This window comes from Cervus elaphus, chromosome 28, assembly GCF_910594005.1.
Source record: "Cervus elaphus chromosome 28, mCerEla1.1, whole genome shotgun sequence".
Lineage (NCBI taxonomy): Eukaryota > Metazoa > Chordata > Mammalia > Artiodactyla > Cervidae > Cervus > Cervus elaphus.
The window spans coordinates 46,886,228-46,902,335 of record NC_057842.1 but is presented as its reverse complement, the minus strand read 5'-3'; the positions used below and the strand labels follow the sequence as shown (position 1 = coordinate 46,902,335).

At 36.5% G+C, this 16,108-nt stretch overlaps 1 protein-coding gene across 5 annotated transcripts in view; it reads right to left on the bottom strand.

Moving 5' to 3' along the window:
• The window catches only part of HACE1 (HECT domain and ankyrin repeat containing E3 ubiquitin protein ligase 1), a 117,550-nt gene that overhangs the window by 91,979 nt on the left and 9,463 nt on the right, over positions 1 to 16,108 (bottom strand). For 2 of the 5 annotated variants that reach the window (XM_043889944.1, XM_043889948.1), the window contains 2 exons: positions 11,548 to 11,623; positions 5,239 to 5,370 (listed from right to left, as the gene is read on the bottom strand). In XM_043889944.1, coding sequence (XP_043745879.1) covers positions 5,239 to 5,370; positions 11,548 to 11,623 — 208 coding nt within the window. Of the gene's footprint in view, positions 1 to 5,238; positions 5,390 to 11,547; positions 11,624 to 16,108 lie in introns of those variants that run through there. The other 3 variants (XM_043889949.1, XM_043889947.1, XM_043889946.1) reach the window with 3 other exon arrangements.

The window sequence follows — 16,108 nt, the reverse complement described above, 5'->3', positions numbered from 1 at the left end:
CACCAAATGGTCAATATAAAAATCAGACTGACTATACTCTTTGCAGCCAAAGATAGAGAAGCTCTATAAAGTCAGTAAAAACAAGACCTGGAGCTGACTGTGGCTCAGATCATCAGCTCCTTATTGCAAAATTCAGGCTTAATTGAAGAAAGTAGGGAAAACCACTAGGCCATTCAGGTATAATCATCTCCCTTATGATTATACAGTGGAGATGACAAATAGATTTAAGGGATTACATCCGGTAGACAGAGTGCCTAAAGAACTATGGACAGAGGACTGGAACAACATACAGGCAGAAGTGACCAAAATCATCCCAAAGAAAAAGAAATGTAAGGCAAAATGGTTGTCTGAGGAGGCTTTACCAATAGCCAAGGAAAGAAAAGAAGTGAAAAGCTAGGAGAAAGGGAAAGGCATAACAGACTGAAGGCAGAGTTCCAGAGTATAGCAAGGAGAGCTAAGAAGGCCTTCTTAAATGAACAGTGCTGAGAAATAGAGGAAAACAATAGAATGGACAAAACTAAAGATCTCTTCAAGAAAACTGGAGAAAGGGAACGTTTCATGCAAGAATGAAGAATGGGCAGGATAAAGGACAGAAACAGTAAGGACCTAACAGAAGCAGAAGAGGTGGCAAGAACACACAGAAGATCTGTACAAAACAGGTCTGAATGATCTGGACAACCGCAACGCTGTCGTCACTCATCTAGAGGCAGACGCCCTGGCGTGTGAAGACAGGTGGCCTTAGGAAGCAGTACTATAAACAAGGCAAGTGGAGGGGATGGAACCCCAGCCGAGCTATCTCAAATCCTAAAAGACCAGGCTGTCAAAGTGCTGCACTCACTGTGTCAGCAGATTTGGAAACTCAGCAGTGGCCACAGGGCTGGAAAAGGTCAGCTTTCACTGCAATGCTAACGAATGTTCAAACTACTGGACAACTGCATGTTTCGCATGCTAGTAAGGTGGTGTTCAAAATCTTTCAAGCTAGGCTTCAGCAGTGTATGAACTGAGAACTTCTAGATGTACAGACTGGATTTAGAAAAGGTAGAGGAACCAGAGATCAAACTGCCAACATCCGCTGGATCATAGAGAAAGCAAGGTAATTCCAGAAAAACATCTAGTTCTGCTTCACTGACTACACTAAAGCCTTTGACTTTGTGGATCACAGCTAACTGTGGAAAATTCTTAAATCAGACCGCCTTACCCGTCTCCTGAGAAACCTGTATGCGGGTAAAGAAGCAACAGAACCGGACATGGAACAACAGACTGGTTCAAAATTGGGAAAGGCATTAAGACAAGGCTATATATTGTCACCCTGTTTATTTAACATCTATGCAGAGTACATCATTCAATATGTTGGGCTGGATGAATCACAGGCTGGAATCAAGATTGCAGGGAAAAATATCAACAATCTCAGATACGCAGATGATACCATTCTAATGGTAGAAAGTAAAGAGGAACTAAAGAGCTTTTTGATGAGGGTGAAAAAGGAGAGCAAAAAGGCTGGCTTAAACTCAACATTCAAATAACTAAGATCATGGCATCTGGTCCCATCACTTCATGGCAAACAGAAGGGGAAAAAGTGGAAGCAATGACAGATTTTCTTTTCTTGGGCTCCAAAATCACTGCAGATGCTGACTACAGCCATGAAATTAAAAGACACTTGCTCCCTGGAAGAAGAGCCATGACAAACCTATACAGCATATTAAAAGTAGAGATGTCACTTTGATGACAAAGATCCATATAGTCAAAGCTATGGTTTTTCCAGTAGTCATATATGGATATGAGAGTTGGACCATAAAGAAGGCTGAGTGCCCAAGAATTGATGCTTTTGAATTGCAGTGCTGGAGAATATTCTTGAGAGTCCCTTGGACTGCAAGGAGATGAAACCAGTCCATCCTAAAGGAAATCAGTCCTGAACATTCACTGGAAGGACTGATGCTAAAGCTAATGCTCCAATACTTTGGTCACCTGATGAAAAAAGCCAACTTATTGGAAAAGATCCTGATGCTGGGTAAGACCGAAGGCAAAAGGAAAAGAGGGTAGCAGAGGATGAGATGGTTAGATGGCAACACTGACTCAATGGACATGAATTTGAGCAAATTCCAGGAGACAGTGAAGGACTGGGAAGCCTGGCGCAGTCCAGGGGGTCCAAGAGTCAGAACTGAAGTAGTTTAAAATCATAATGCTATTATGTCACAAGGACAAAAATGATCATACTGTATTCTTCAACTGACCAAACCACTTCCTTCCAGCAAGAGGATGAAAAGATCCTTATCTTGATTTACCTATAACAAAACAGATGCATCTATATGAAATTATGTCAAAAATTACTCAATTTCTTAATTATGACAAAATCAATCTTTCTTGCAAATCTTTTATCTGCAAAAAAAAGGTAATGTAAATGTGCTTTGATGTGTCATCAAAGCACAAATACAGTATTCAATTATAAGTTCTACAAAGCTTTAGAGCTCTTAGCCAGTCCAAAATCTTTTCATGCATTCTTCAGATTTTCCCTAAAATGAGATTAAAAGGTAAATTTCAGAGCATTTCTTTATCATATCATCCTCTTTAATCTGAAAAGAGCTGATATGCTTTTAAAAATATTTTTAATGGAGCTTCTTTCCCTCTCTAAAGTTTTACATTTTATTCTATAAAAGATGTGTGTATGCTCAGTCCTGTACGACTCTTTGCGACTCATGCACTGCAGTCCACCAGGCTCCTCTGTCCACGGAATTTTCCAGGCAAGAATACTGGAGTGGGTTGCCATTTGCTACTCCAGGGGATCTTCCCAACCCAGGGATCCAACCCACATCTCCTATGGCTCCTGCACTGGCAGGTGAATTCTCTACCACTAAGCCTTCTGGGGAGCCCCATAAAATATATAATCAACATATAGTATTGATTCTAAACTTAAAAATAGCATCTTAAAACCTATGTGGACTGGTATATGTCCACATGAACATAAGTTTTGAAGATCTTTTAATGAGTTTACGCAAAAGTTAACTACTTTGAGACAACACAAAGGCCATTTCACTTGCTGATTCTGACAAAGCATTTTAGACTTTGTCCAACTTATGGAAAGACATGCAGTTAAAAACAAAATCAATAATCCCTACACCCTATAACAACTTACATCTCAGAACCCTTAAATCAGATTCAACTTAAGATAAAAGAATATGCTCATCCACTAAGATTTGAACAGGTCCCACAAACACATTATGACAATAGGTAATATTAACACAACTATCAACACAGATTTTTAGAGGTGGAATTCTGTCTGGAGGCTAGGAAATGGACTAATTTTTCAAGATTCTTTCTTGCCCCAATTGAAGGATTAAAAATATATACAATGAATCGGAAAATAGTGCTAAACATTCCCTTTGTGTATGATCCTCGCAGGTAACTATAATGGACCAAATATGTCAGAAAGGAACCTCACTCACTAATACAATCAACCACAAGTCAACGTGGCTTTTTATACTCATCCTTCTATACTATATCTGCAAAATCTCACCCTGTGAAACCCATCACCACCATGAAGTCAAGCCACCTATAAATCTGAAAATACAGTTCTTCAAAGGCCATCTGACTATGAGCAATTCTCCCTTACTTTACCACACCTGCTTTAGGTTGTAAACCATATGGAGTGTATTATACTAACTACTCTTCAATAACTTCAGTAGGCAATTCTAAATTTTCAGTGCACGCTGTAATGCACATGTTTTGAACCAAGGTTTTCTGAGTAATTTTTGCTTCTTCACTGGCTCAAAGAATGTAAAATTACCTTTTGTAGATAATTCCTAACCTGAATTTAGTTTTTCACTACACAAGTTACTGGGCAACAGATATAGTTTACAATCTTAGTAAATGATATGCCACTCATTTTTTTCAGCAGTGTTTATTATTAAAGCAGGTACTTTTCTGTTGAGTAAGAGCTACCAGCAGGACTCTAACAGGCAACAATTGCTTACTGGGGCCTGTCAAGATTAGAACATTTTAGATAATTTTTTTCCCCACTCAGAATACTTCTTAAATTTAGTAATACTGACTTGCAGAAAGTAAAAAGTAATGAAAAGGAATAATCCTGAAAACACTGAATAAGTTTTCAGATGATAAAAGACAAAAGAATAATAATGAACACTGGTGTTCAGAAGAAATGCCAGGAAAGAAAAAAATATTCATATCTCTCTTTTATCCAACTCTTATTAAAACATATGACAATGTCAACTTTGAGCTCAGTACCTTAAAGAAGTGCAATATTTTGTGAATTGAGGTCATACATAAAGCATCTTGGTATGCAGGAGCCAACCTCCTGAACCCATGTTAGGAAAAAAGTGTTTGCAAAGACAGAAATCCAGATTCCACCAAGAATTCTCCCAACAAAAACATTAGACTCAGAATGTGTACAAAATAATAAACATAAACTTCTTATCTTTGTAGATTCTGATGGTGTTTTTTTGTTTTCAGTTGGTTTTTTATTTTAGTTAGCAAATAAATAATATTCTATTATCCATAATGTTAAATGTGGGAAAAAACTGAAAGTAACCAGGATATGAAATTATAAAAAGCAGAAAGTCAATCTAAAATCTTAAGCTAACAATCTTTAAATAAGGTAGCAGTCTCCTAATGAGAAAGAAAACTATCAGCAATTTTAAAAGCCAAATGTTTATACATAGGGATAAGAGTAAAGTTCTGCCATTAAACAAATGCATGATTTTAGAAATCAACAGTAAGAAAGAAAATAGCTGTGATTCTAGTGCTTATATAGTACTTATATGCCAAGGGAGTAAAAAAATATGATAACCCAAGTTGAACTATTTAAGCAACGTTGGAGCTTACTCTCTTCATGGTCTAATTCCAAAACTTGAGGCTTAATGGTAAAAATATGAAAATGATAAACAAAAAAAAAATGAAAAAGTTGTTTGGTAAAACCGAGAACAGAATAAACATTATAAACTTAAATCATTTGTTAATATTTAAAATTTAAAACATACAGCTAATAAATCTATGATTCAAAAATAAAATTGAAGTCCAAATTACATTAGACATATTTAAAAGCACTATTTTCTGTTCTTTTTATCCACAAAGAATATACTCATCAGAAGTGCACATGATGCAGAAAATGTTTTAAGATTTTGCTTTATGTTTCCAATTATGCACAGTGAAAAACTTCTCATGAATTCAAAGTTAAAAAAAAAAAAAACCACACATGCAACTTAAAGTCCTTGAGGCTTAATTTACCGTCTTGTGACCATTCTGGCAGGCCACATGCAGCGCTGTCTGCCCCATGGCATCCTCAACATCGACGTCACTGACGTGTTGAACAAGGTCATGGAGTAGTTCTGTCCGCCCATTCACAGCCAGCCAGTGTATCTGTACAGCCATTTAGTTACTTAACATTTATGCAGGAGTATTTCATATAAAAACAGCAAATAAATAATTCAATTATTTCTCAACTGTGAGCACTACATGCATACCAAAGATTAAAATTAAAATTTAAGCCAATATAATTTTTTCTTATATTTTAAATGGGGGAAAATATGTATCAGGATGTAGGTTACACAGTCATGTACTTCGAAATCAAGCATTTCAATGTTCAAAGTAATTAAAAATCCTAAACTGAGGATCACTAATACTCTGCTTCTTAGATGACCATGGACTGTATGTATAGTTTATCTCTAGAGAAGAGGTACTGAATGTTTTCCCTTCCCCAGAAATAAACATAAGTCAAAAAGTAATCAACACAGTAGGGGTCATATTCTTTATTTCCTATATTTTACAGTTAATGCATAAAACATACATAAGTAACATATATGGGGAAGATAAAAAATATAAAACACCTAGAAGTCTACAACTCAAAGATAATGCTATAACTTTGGTCTATCCTGTCCACGCATTTTTCATCTGCCTTTTTTCCATTAAAAAAATATATCATGCAACTTGTTTTCAAATGGTAGCTTTGAACCCAAGCACCAGTTCCTACTTCTTCCCAAACCTCTGATATGTCAGTAAAGGGTTCTTTTTCTTAAACAACAGATCTATTAAGATAATGGAGGAGGAAATGGCAATCCACTCCAGTATTCTTGCTGGGAAAATCCCATGGACAGAGCAGCCTCCCAGGCAACAGTCCAAGAGGCTGCAAAGAGTCGGACACTACTGAGCAAATGAATATGCACATTAAGATAAAGAACAGAAGAGAGTACAATAGCAACACATTTTGGAAGCTTTTGTCTGTTTTGTCAGAACAGAAAGATGACCCCTAAACCAGTAAGAGAGAACACTAAGAAGGAAACTTGAGATCATATAACTCCCCAAAAGCTCAAGAAGAGGTAGCAAGCACCCTGCAGTGTCTCTTAGTTACATATAACTTTTATATGAATTAGGAAACCAAAAGATCTGTGTGACTCGCTTTACTGCAGCATTCATTTTATTAACAAGGTCAGGAACAGAACCTGCATTATCTCCAAGGTATGTATATAAATAAAAACCCAAAACAAGAGAAAGGCAAAGGCATCTCCAGGATGATGGTGAACAGATATTCCAAATAACGCTGTCTAGGAAGCCAAGAAATCAACCATTATGACTTAAATCTAACAGCAGTCTCCATAAGAGACTCTCTCAAAACTATTCAAGATGAAAGGTAGTAAACATATGTTATGAAGATATTTACAAAGTTCAGGGAAACTCTAGTAATGAATTGACAATACACATTTAGAAACAAAATTTTGAGCTGCAATGAAGGGAGTAACAGAAAAGACATATGGATTGAAAAGGAAAAGCCATAATTATCTTAATTTGCAGATGATATGATTATCTATGTAGAAAATCCTAAGGAGTCTACCAGAAACTCCTGAATTAATCAAGTGAGTTCAGCAAGGTCACAAGATATGTGATCAACACATAAAAAGCAATTGTATCTCCATGTACTATCAACAAACATGCAGAAATCAAAATTAAAAATAATGGTATTTACAATTGCTACAAAGAAAATAAAATGTCTAGCTATACAGTTAAAACTTGCACAAGATCTGTACGCTGAGCAACATAAAATTCTAATGAAAGAAATCAAAGATTTAAATAAACGGAGAGACATAGTGTTTACAGATTGGAAGACTCAACATAGTAAAGATGTCAATTCTCCCCAAATTGATCTATAGGCTTAATGCAATTCCAATAAAAAAAAAAACCTCAGTGGCTTTTTCATCATAGACAAGTTTATTCTAAAATTTATAAAGATGGGTGAAAGAACCAAAGTAGCTAACACAATCTTGACAAAAATGAAGTGGGAGTTATTATTCTACATGATATTAAGGCTTACTATATAGCTAGAGTAATCAAGACAGTGTGATAATGGCAAATGCACATAGATCACTGGAACAGAACTGAGGACCCAGAAATAACCCCATACAGGTATGCCTAAAACATTTTTGAGAGAGATACAAAGCTAATTTTACACAGGAAGTATATAGTCTTTACAACAAATAGTGAGAGAGTAACTAGAATTCATAGATAAAAAAATGAGCCTTGACTTAAGCATCACAGACAAATATTAGCTTAAATCAGATCATAGGTTTAGATATAAAATGGGAAATTATAAAACTTTTTGAAAAAGGTAAGAGAAAATCTTCAGGCTCTACAGCAAGGTAAAGAGTTCCTAAACTTGACACCAAAAACACAATCCATAAATGTAAAAACTGATATACTAAACTTCATCAAAATTTAAAACTTTCATACTACAAAAGACCCAGTTAAGAGTTTTAAAAGGCAAAGTAAAGACTGGGAGAAAATATTTGCAAGTCACATACCTGACAAAGGTTTGGTATCTCCAAAATACAAAGAATTCTAACAATTCCATTTAAAAAAAAAAAAAAAAAAACAGAAAATGGGCAAATGACTTGAACTCATTTCACAAAATAGGATATACAGATGGCAAATAAAACACACGAAAAGCTGTTCAACATTGGCAATTAGGTAAACGCGAATTAAAACCACAATGAGATTATCACTACATACATACCTATCAAGATGACTAAAATAAAATACAGTGACAACACCGAATGCTGGCGAGAATGACAGAAAACTAGATCCTTCATATGTTGCAGGTGGGAGTATAAGATGATACAGTGAGCCTGGAAAAGCTTTCCAGTGCATTTTAAAACTAAACATGAAACTACCATACAACCTAGCAACTGTATTCCTGGGCATTTACTCGCTAAAACATGAAACCTTTATGTTCACACAAAAACCTGTACACTATGTTCATGGCAGCTTTATTCACAATAGGCCCAAACAGGAAACAACCCAGATGTCTTTCAACAGGTGAATGGTTAAACCATCAGTGGTACATCTACACCAAGAAATACTGGTCAGCAGTGTAGAGGAATGAATTATTAATACACACAACCAAGATCCATCCCCATGGAATATGATGAGCACACAAAAGCCCATTCCTAGTATGATTCCATTTATATTATAGTCTTGAAATGACAAAATTTTAGAAACGAAAAACAGATTACTGGTTGCCAGGGTTAGGCATGGGATGAAGTAAAGGAAAGGTGTGGTTATAAAACAAAACAAAAAACATCTTTTTGGAGTTGGAAACATAGTAGTGGACTATGGTAGTGGACACAAACTGCGGTAGTGGACACATAGAGCTATAAAGGTAGTAAATCTGTCTAAAACTTAACATACATACATAAACAGGTAAAAGTGGATACAAGTTAAACTGGAGAAATCTAAATAACATAAATTGTATCATTGTCAATATACTGGTCATAACATTATACTATGGTTTTATAAAATGTTACCATTGAGGAAAACTGTGCAAAATATACAGAGGATTTCTTTGTATTATTTCTTACAGCTGCGTATGAATCTACAAGTATCTCATTTTTGAAAATACAATTATTAATCACATGAAAAACAAAATGCTATGAGAGAAAGAAAAGCAACTACAGGGACTTCCCTGGCAGTCCAATGGTTAAGACTCTGCACTCCCAGTGCAGGGGACATGGGTATGATGCCTGGTCATGGGACTAACAACCCACATGCCACAAAACACAGGGTCCCCCCACCCCCAAAAAGCAACTGTAGTAAACTTTTTGGACTAACTATGAACAGCTTTTATTTAGCCAAAAAATTAAAACACTGAAAAATGACCTAACAAAAATTACAGCTCTATTGGATGGGTGTGAGGGAAATGTGCTTGTACATGATGGGATAAGAGGAGGTAAGGCTAAAAAAGAATCACTTAACTTTATATTCCAGAAAGTCAATAGGTGATGCCTAAAACTGAAAAGTCAAAAGCAGTAGTACTAGCATGTTATTTAGAATTAGAGAAACAAAATTTTTAAATCTATTAAAATAATTGAGAAAAGTTGACTGTGGAGTGAGAAATTTGGAAGCTGAGGAGGAAGGTCAAAAGAATGTTACTAAAGACCTAGATGTGAAACCAGACACTATAAAACTCCTAGAGGAAAACAAAGGGGGAACACTCTCTGACATAAATCATAGCAACATCTTTTTGATCTACCTCCCAGAATAATGGAAATAAAAAATAAATAAATGGGGCCTACTTAAACTCAAAAGCTTTTGCACAAAGGAAACAAAAATACAAATGAAAAGACAGCCAACAAATTGGGAGAAAATATTTGCAAATATTTGTGACTGATAAGGGATTAGTCTCCAAAATTTACAAATAGCTTATGACATTTAACAGCATCAAAAGAAACAACCCACTAAAAAAATACACAGAAGACCTAAATAGACATTTCTCCAATGAAGACATACAGATGGCCAATAATCACATGAAAAGATGTTCAACACTGCTAATTATTAGAGAACTGTAAATCAAAATTATAACTATCATCAAAAAAATCACAAACAATAAATGCTGGAGAGGGTATGGAGAGAAAGGAACCCACCTACACTGTTAGCAGGAATATAAATTGGTACAGGCACTATGGAGAAGAGTATGGAGGTTTCTTTAAAAACTAAAAATAGAGCTACCATATGACCCTGCAATTGCACTCCTGGGCGTATAGCCAGAGAAAAACAAGATCTGAAAGGATACATGCATCCCAATGTTCACTGCAGCCCTGTTTACAACAGCCAAGAGAGGGGGCAACCTACATGTCCACTGACAGAGGAATGGCTCAAGAAGACGTGGTAAATATATACAATGGAATATTACTCAGCCATTAAAAGGAATGAAATAATGCCACTTATAGCAACATGGATGGGCCCAGAGACTATCATACTGAGTGAAGTAAGTCAGATAAAGAAATGTCATATGACATCCGTTATATAAGAAATCTAAGAAAGAAATGATACAAATGAACTTATTTACAAAACAGAAAGAGACTCAGACTTATAAAATGAACTTATGGTTGCCAGGGGAAGGGATACTTAGGGAGTTTGAGATGGCCACATATACATGCTGTATTTACAGCCCTTGGGGCTTACTGTGTAGCACTGGGAACTCTGGGCAGTGCTATGTGGCAGCAGAGGTGGGAGGGAGGCTGAGGGAAGAAAGGGCACAGGTGTATATACGGCTGCGTCCCTCTGCTGTCCACCTGAGACCACCACAGCGTCTGTAACCTTCTGTGTGTGTGTGTGCTCAGTTGCTCAGTCACGGTCAGCTTTTTGCAGCCCCATGGACTGTAGTCTCCCAGGCTCCTCTGTCCATGGAATCTTTCAGGGATGCTGGAGTGGGCTGCCATTCCCTACTCGAGGGCTCTTCCCGACCCGGGGAGTAAACCCGCATCTCCTGCATCACTCGCACTGGCAGGCGGCCTCCTGATCACTGCGCCACCTGGGAAGCCCTGTTAACTGGCTGCACCCCAATACAGAAAAAAAGTTCAAAAGACAAGAGAAATTAAAGAAAAACAAAGAGAATGTTTATTTTTTTCAGGCTAAGAGTGTCATAAAGTAGATGTACATTTATTTAACATAAAATGCCATATAATTCACAGGCCTTACAATTCATCTATTTAAAGCATACAGCTTACTGGGTTTTAGTATATTCACAGAGTTGTGCAATCATCACTACAATCAATTTCAGAACATTTTCATTTCTCCCAAAGAAGCCCTGTACCCATTAGCACTTCCATTTCCTGAGATGGATACAGAAGATACATGTTTCACTCTGGCTCTGCCACCTGTGTGAAGAAACTCACCCACTGCCTTCAGTTTTTCTTACTGATGTTCCTCTGCTTTTTCCTCATAGGACTCTTAGAGGCAATGAATTTTGTTTGACAGTAGTTGGGAGACAGCATAGGCAACATAACCAAACAAAGATCACTTCATTCTTATTGCCTCACTTTTATAATTTTGCTGAGTTCAGAACAAACCAAGTATAAACATTTCACCCTTAACATCAATATGTATAAATTAGCTAAGAAGTGTACCTGAAATCATTCTGTACCTTCCCAATTACAACAAAGAAATATACTGCAGAAATATTTGTACTACACTTTGTATTACTATTACTTTTGATATTATTTTCTAAAAGTATTTCTAAAATCTCAGACAAAAACTCTTAGCACTTACTGCAGTAAGACCTTCATTATTACAAATGTTGACATCAGCACTGTATTCTAATAATTTACTCATGCATTTCTTTTGCCTGAAAAGAAAAAGAGACAGTAAAGACAACTGTTACTAAAAAAATAAACAAATGAAAATTATTTTACTGAAATATTAACTACACTCAATATTGATAGCAAATAACCTGTATCTGCAATATTTAAATAAATATTTCAATAAATAAATGTAGCACAGGAAACAATATTGTTTCTATGATTCAAAGATAATAGGATTTAAAAAAGGCACAATGAGGTTTTAATGCCATTGGGACAAATTCATCATTCAAAATGCTATGAAATTTCTAGTGTTGACAGAATACTTGAAATAGTAATCTTCATTAAAAATCTAAGACATTCATAAGTCTAATGGAAGTGGAATGGACAGAGTAAAATGATGTCTCAATGAATGCTGTATCCTATATTCTTGATTGTATAATATTTAAAATGAGTTGTAAAAATAACAAATTAATAAAATGGCTATCTATTCATCCCCTTACCCACTTAATTTTTTTTCAGCTTTTTTACTGTAGTAAAATACACATAACGTAAATTTATCATCTTAGCCATTTTTAAGAGTACAGTTCAGTGATATTAGGGTTCCCTGCTGCCTCAGACAGTAAAGAATCTGCCTGCAATGCAGGAGACCTGGGTTCAATCCCTGGGTCAGGAAGATCCCCTGGAGAAAGGAATGACTACCCAACTCCAGTATTCTTGCCTGGAGAATTCCATGGACAGAGAAGCTTGGCAGGCTACAGTCCATGGGGTCACAAAGAGTCAGATACGACTGAGCAACTAACATTTGATCACTTGATCAGCAATATTAAGTATATTCATATTGTTGTGCAACCACCATCACCATCCATCTCAAGAACACTTATCAGCTTTCTGAAACTCTGTATCCATTAAACAGTTAACTCTCCATTCCCTCTCCTGCTAGTTCCTGGCATCCACTATTCTACACTTTATCTCTACGATTTGCCCTTATCTAAATGTCTCACAGAAGTGGAATCATACAGTTTGTCTTTTGTTGACTGGCTTATTTCACTTAGTATAATCTCCTCAAGGCTCATCCATGTTGCAGCATACAACATGGATACAGAATTTCCTACCTTTTAAGGGGCTCCCCAGGTGGTGCTAGTAGTAAAGAACCTGCCTGCCAATGCAGGAGACATAAGAAACATGGGTTTAATTCTTGGGTTGGGAAGATCCCCTGGAGAAGGGCATGGCAACCCACTCTAGTATTCTTGCCTGGAGAATCCGATGGATAGAGGAGCCTGGCAGGCCACAATCCACAGGGTCGCTCAGAGTCGAACTCAGCTGAAGCGACTTAGCACTTAGGTAAGGCTGAATAATATTCCACTGTATGTATATACCACATTTAGTTTATCCATTCATGTGCAAATGGATGCTTAGGTTCCTTTATTTTAGCTATTATGAATAATACTGCTATGAATTCAAGTATACAAATATTTCTGCAAGACTCTGCATGAAATTTTGGAGGGTATATACCCAGAAGTGGAATTGCTGGATCATAGTATAATTCTATTTTTATTTTTGAGGAAGCAATGAACTAGTTTCCAGAGCATCTGTACCATTTCCCTTTCCCACCAACAGAGCACAAGGGGTCCAATTTCTCCACACCCTCATCAACACTTGTCATGTTTTTTTTTTGACAGCCATACTAATGAATCTGAGTTGGTGTCTCATGGTAGTTTTAACTGGCATTTCCCTGATTAGGGATATTAAGCATCTTTTCTTGTTCTGGACACCTGTATATCTTACTTGGAGACATACCTACAAAAGTATGTTGCCGCCTTTTGAACTGCCTATCATTTTGCTCATAATGTTTTCTCCTAGCCTGTTCCATTCTTCCTCACTCTTCAGTGTTTATCTCAATTTCTGCTTCATTAATAATTAAATGAAAACTCATGCTTTGGAAACAAAGTGATATACACACACACTATATATAGTACATGTAGTATTAATGTGAATACTGAGATACTGTGATTTATAGTAAGAATATATGTTTATATATATTTGTATATTTACTTGGTCTTAATCCACACTTCTTGGCTTACAGTTCTAAACCCTAAACAATTCAAAGCAATGGGCCTCTTTTCCTGAAAACCTTTCAGGGAAGGTGACTTTTGAATCCCACCCAAAGGTGGGGGCTGGTTGCCAGGAGAATCAACCACATATTAGAGGGCACTTTCAGTCCCACTCCTATTTCCAGGGAGGGGATAGCAACCAGAGGTTGAATCAGCTGCTAACAGCCAATGATTTAAATCAATAATGACTATGTAATGATGTCTACAAAGACCCAAAAGGACAATTTTTTGTCCCTTTCAGGAAGAGCTTTCATGGAGGGGAACCAAAATGCTTCAACCTGTGACCATGCCCAAATCTCTTTGTTCAAGACCTCACTCAGTGTGTCTATCTCTTCATATGGTTATTGACTCATATCCTTTAATACTCTCAATTTAAAAAAAAAAAATCGGTACTCTAGTAAGTAAACAAATTTTCCTGAGTTCATGAGCCCTTCTAGCAAATTAATCAAGCCCAAGAAAGGGATCACGGGAAACTGATTTCTAGCCAGTTGGTCAAAAGTACTAGTTACAACCTGCCCTCTCAACAGGAATCCTGAGTTGGAAGGGGATGGCAGAACCTCCAATCTGTAGCCAATCAGTCAGAGAACTACTTGAAACTGACCTGGCAACTGGCGTCTGAAGTGGAGAGTGGTCTATAGGACTGAGCCCTTGACCAACAGAATCTGCTTCTACCTGAAGGTACATCACAGTGTTAGATATGATCTGACTTTTAGGAAACTGCTGTCATTTGAGACTTGCCTGTTGGTTTGATGAAGCCTACAACTGCCCCCCTCCACATATACACACTAGAATTGGGTCCAGGAACCCTTTGCAAATATGCTATACATATATAATAATATATAGTATATACAGAATATACATGATACATGTAATATAATAACTATTTATTCTGATAATAAATTTCTTCATACCCTATCACATTTCTTTAATCAACTCAATACTAAGCATAGCTAACTAATTACTAATTATTCAATCTTATAATAAGCTATCAGTTCAGTCACTCAGTCATGTCCAACCTGTGACCCCATGGACTACAGCATACCAGGATTCCCTGTCCATCACCAACTACTGGAGCTTGATCAAACTCATGTCCATCAAGCCGGCAATGCCATTCAACCGTCTCATCCTCTGTATATATAATAGTTATAATTGCTATTAACTGAATAAACCTTTTAAAAGAAAACAAATTACTTTTCCTGTTATGACTATTTCTAAAATGAAGTTAAATTCAACTAAAATCAGCACTTTAATCAAAGAAAGTAAAGCTCTCAGTAAACTTTAAAGTTTAAACGTTTACAAATTTTTTTCATCAAATACAGTTATGAAAATCTTAGGAAATAAATCTTCATAACTGTGAGGCAACAGACCACAAAATCCTATTAAAATTAATTTTACATTGTTTAAATTATGCCTCTGTGTGTGTGTGATGGCATCCATAATGTGGGACTTCTAAAATCTATTCAGAAGCCTGATGTGGACCACTGGCCTATTGTCAGAATAAACACTTAGGTAGGACTGTGCCAGAGAAAGGGTTCCAAAGAAGTGTTTAGGGCAGAGGTTTGTTGAAGAGAAGCAGCAAAACATAATGCTCCCCCTCCCAAAATGAACTGCAAAAGGTACAGGGCACTATGAGAGAAATACATCCTTTCTCGTACTTAACAATCATCACTACTGTTTTCCATAACCTTGAGTAAATCAGAAAGACCCATTAAGTGCTCACCTCTTTTGCTTAGGTTGGAGCTAAAATATTAACTAATACATGAGCTCTACCCTTTATGAGCTCACAATCTAGCTCAAGAAAAATAGTGAAAAAATGTTTCAAAACTGACCAATACGCAACCTAAAGATACACAATAATTTTTAAGTCTTCTCTTTTAAAATTCTCATACAATCATGAGCAATGCTGGATCCTATTGTACAGGAAGCAACAACTTTCCTGCCTGGATACTGCAACAATTATAAGTTTATGGTAACCCGAAGGACAGAGGGACCAGTCATCCAAGTGCTCTGAGGCAACTTAAGGGGTCTTCCACTAGAAAGGAAGGCAATCTAGCACTAACATACCCAGCACTGATGACTGAAGATAGAAACTCTAAAGCTGGCCAAGAGAAATACTCTACCTTTCTGACAATGACAGATGAGGGAACAAAACAAAAAATCCCACAAATCAGATGGGCCAGCCAGAGGTGCAGAATTCACCTATGACTTCTGCTTCAGTCTAAACAAACTTGAACTTGTAGAGAAATCACACCAAAAAACGTTTTCTGAAACCATCAAAAGCTACAGGAACAAGTAGCTTTTAAGTTGAACAAGGTGCCCCTAAGCTGTACAAGGCACCCATTTAGTAAATAAAAAACAAAATAGTTATGTACTGAATATCAAAAGTAATCTTTATAGGAACGAAATGCATCCAAGTTA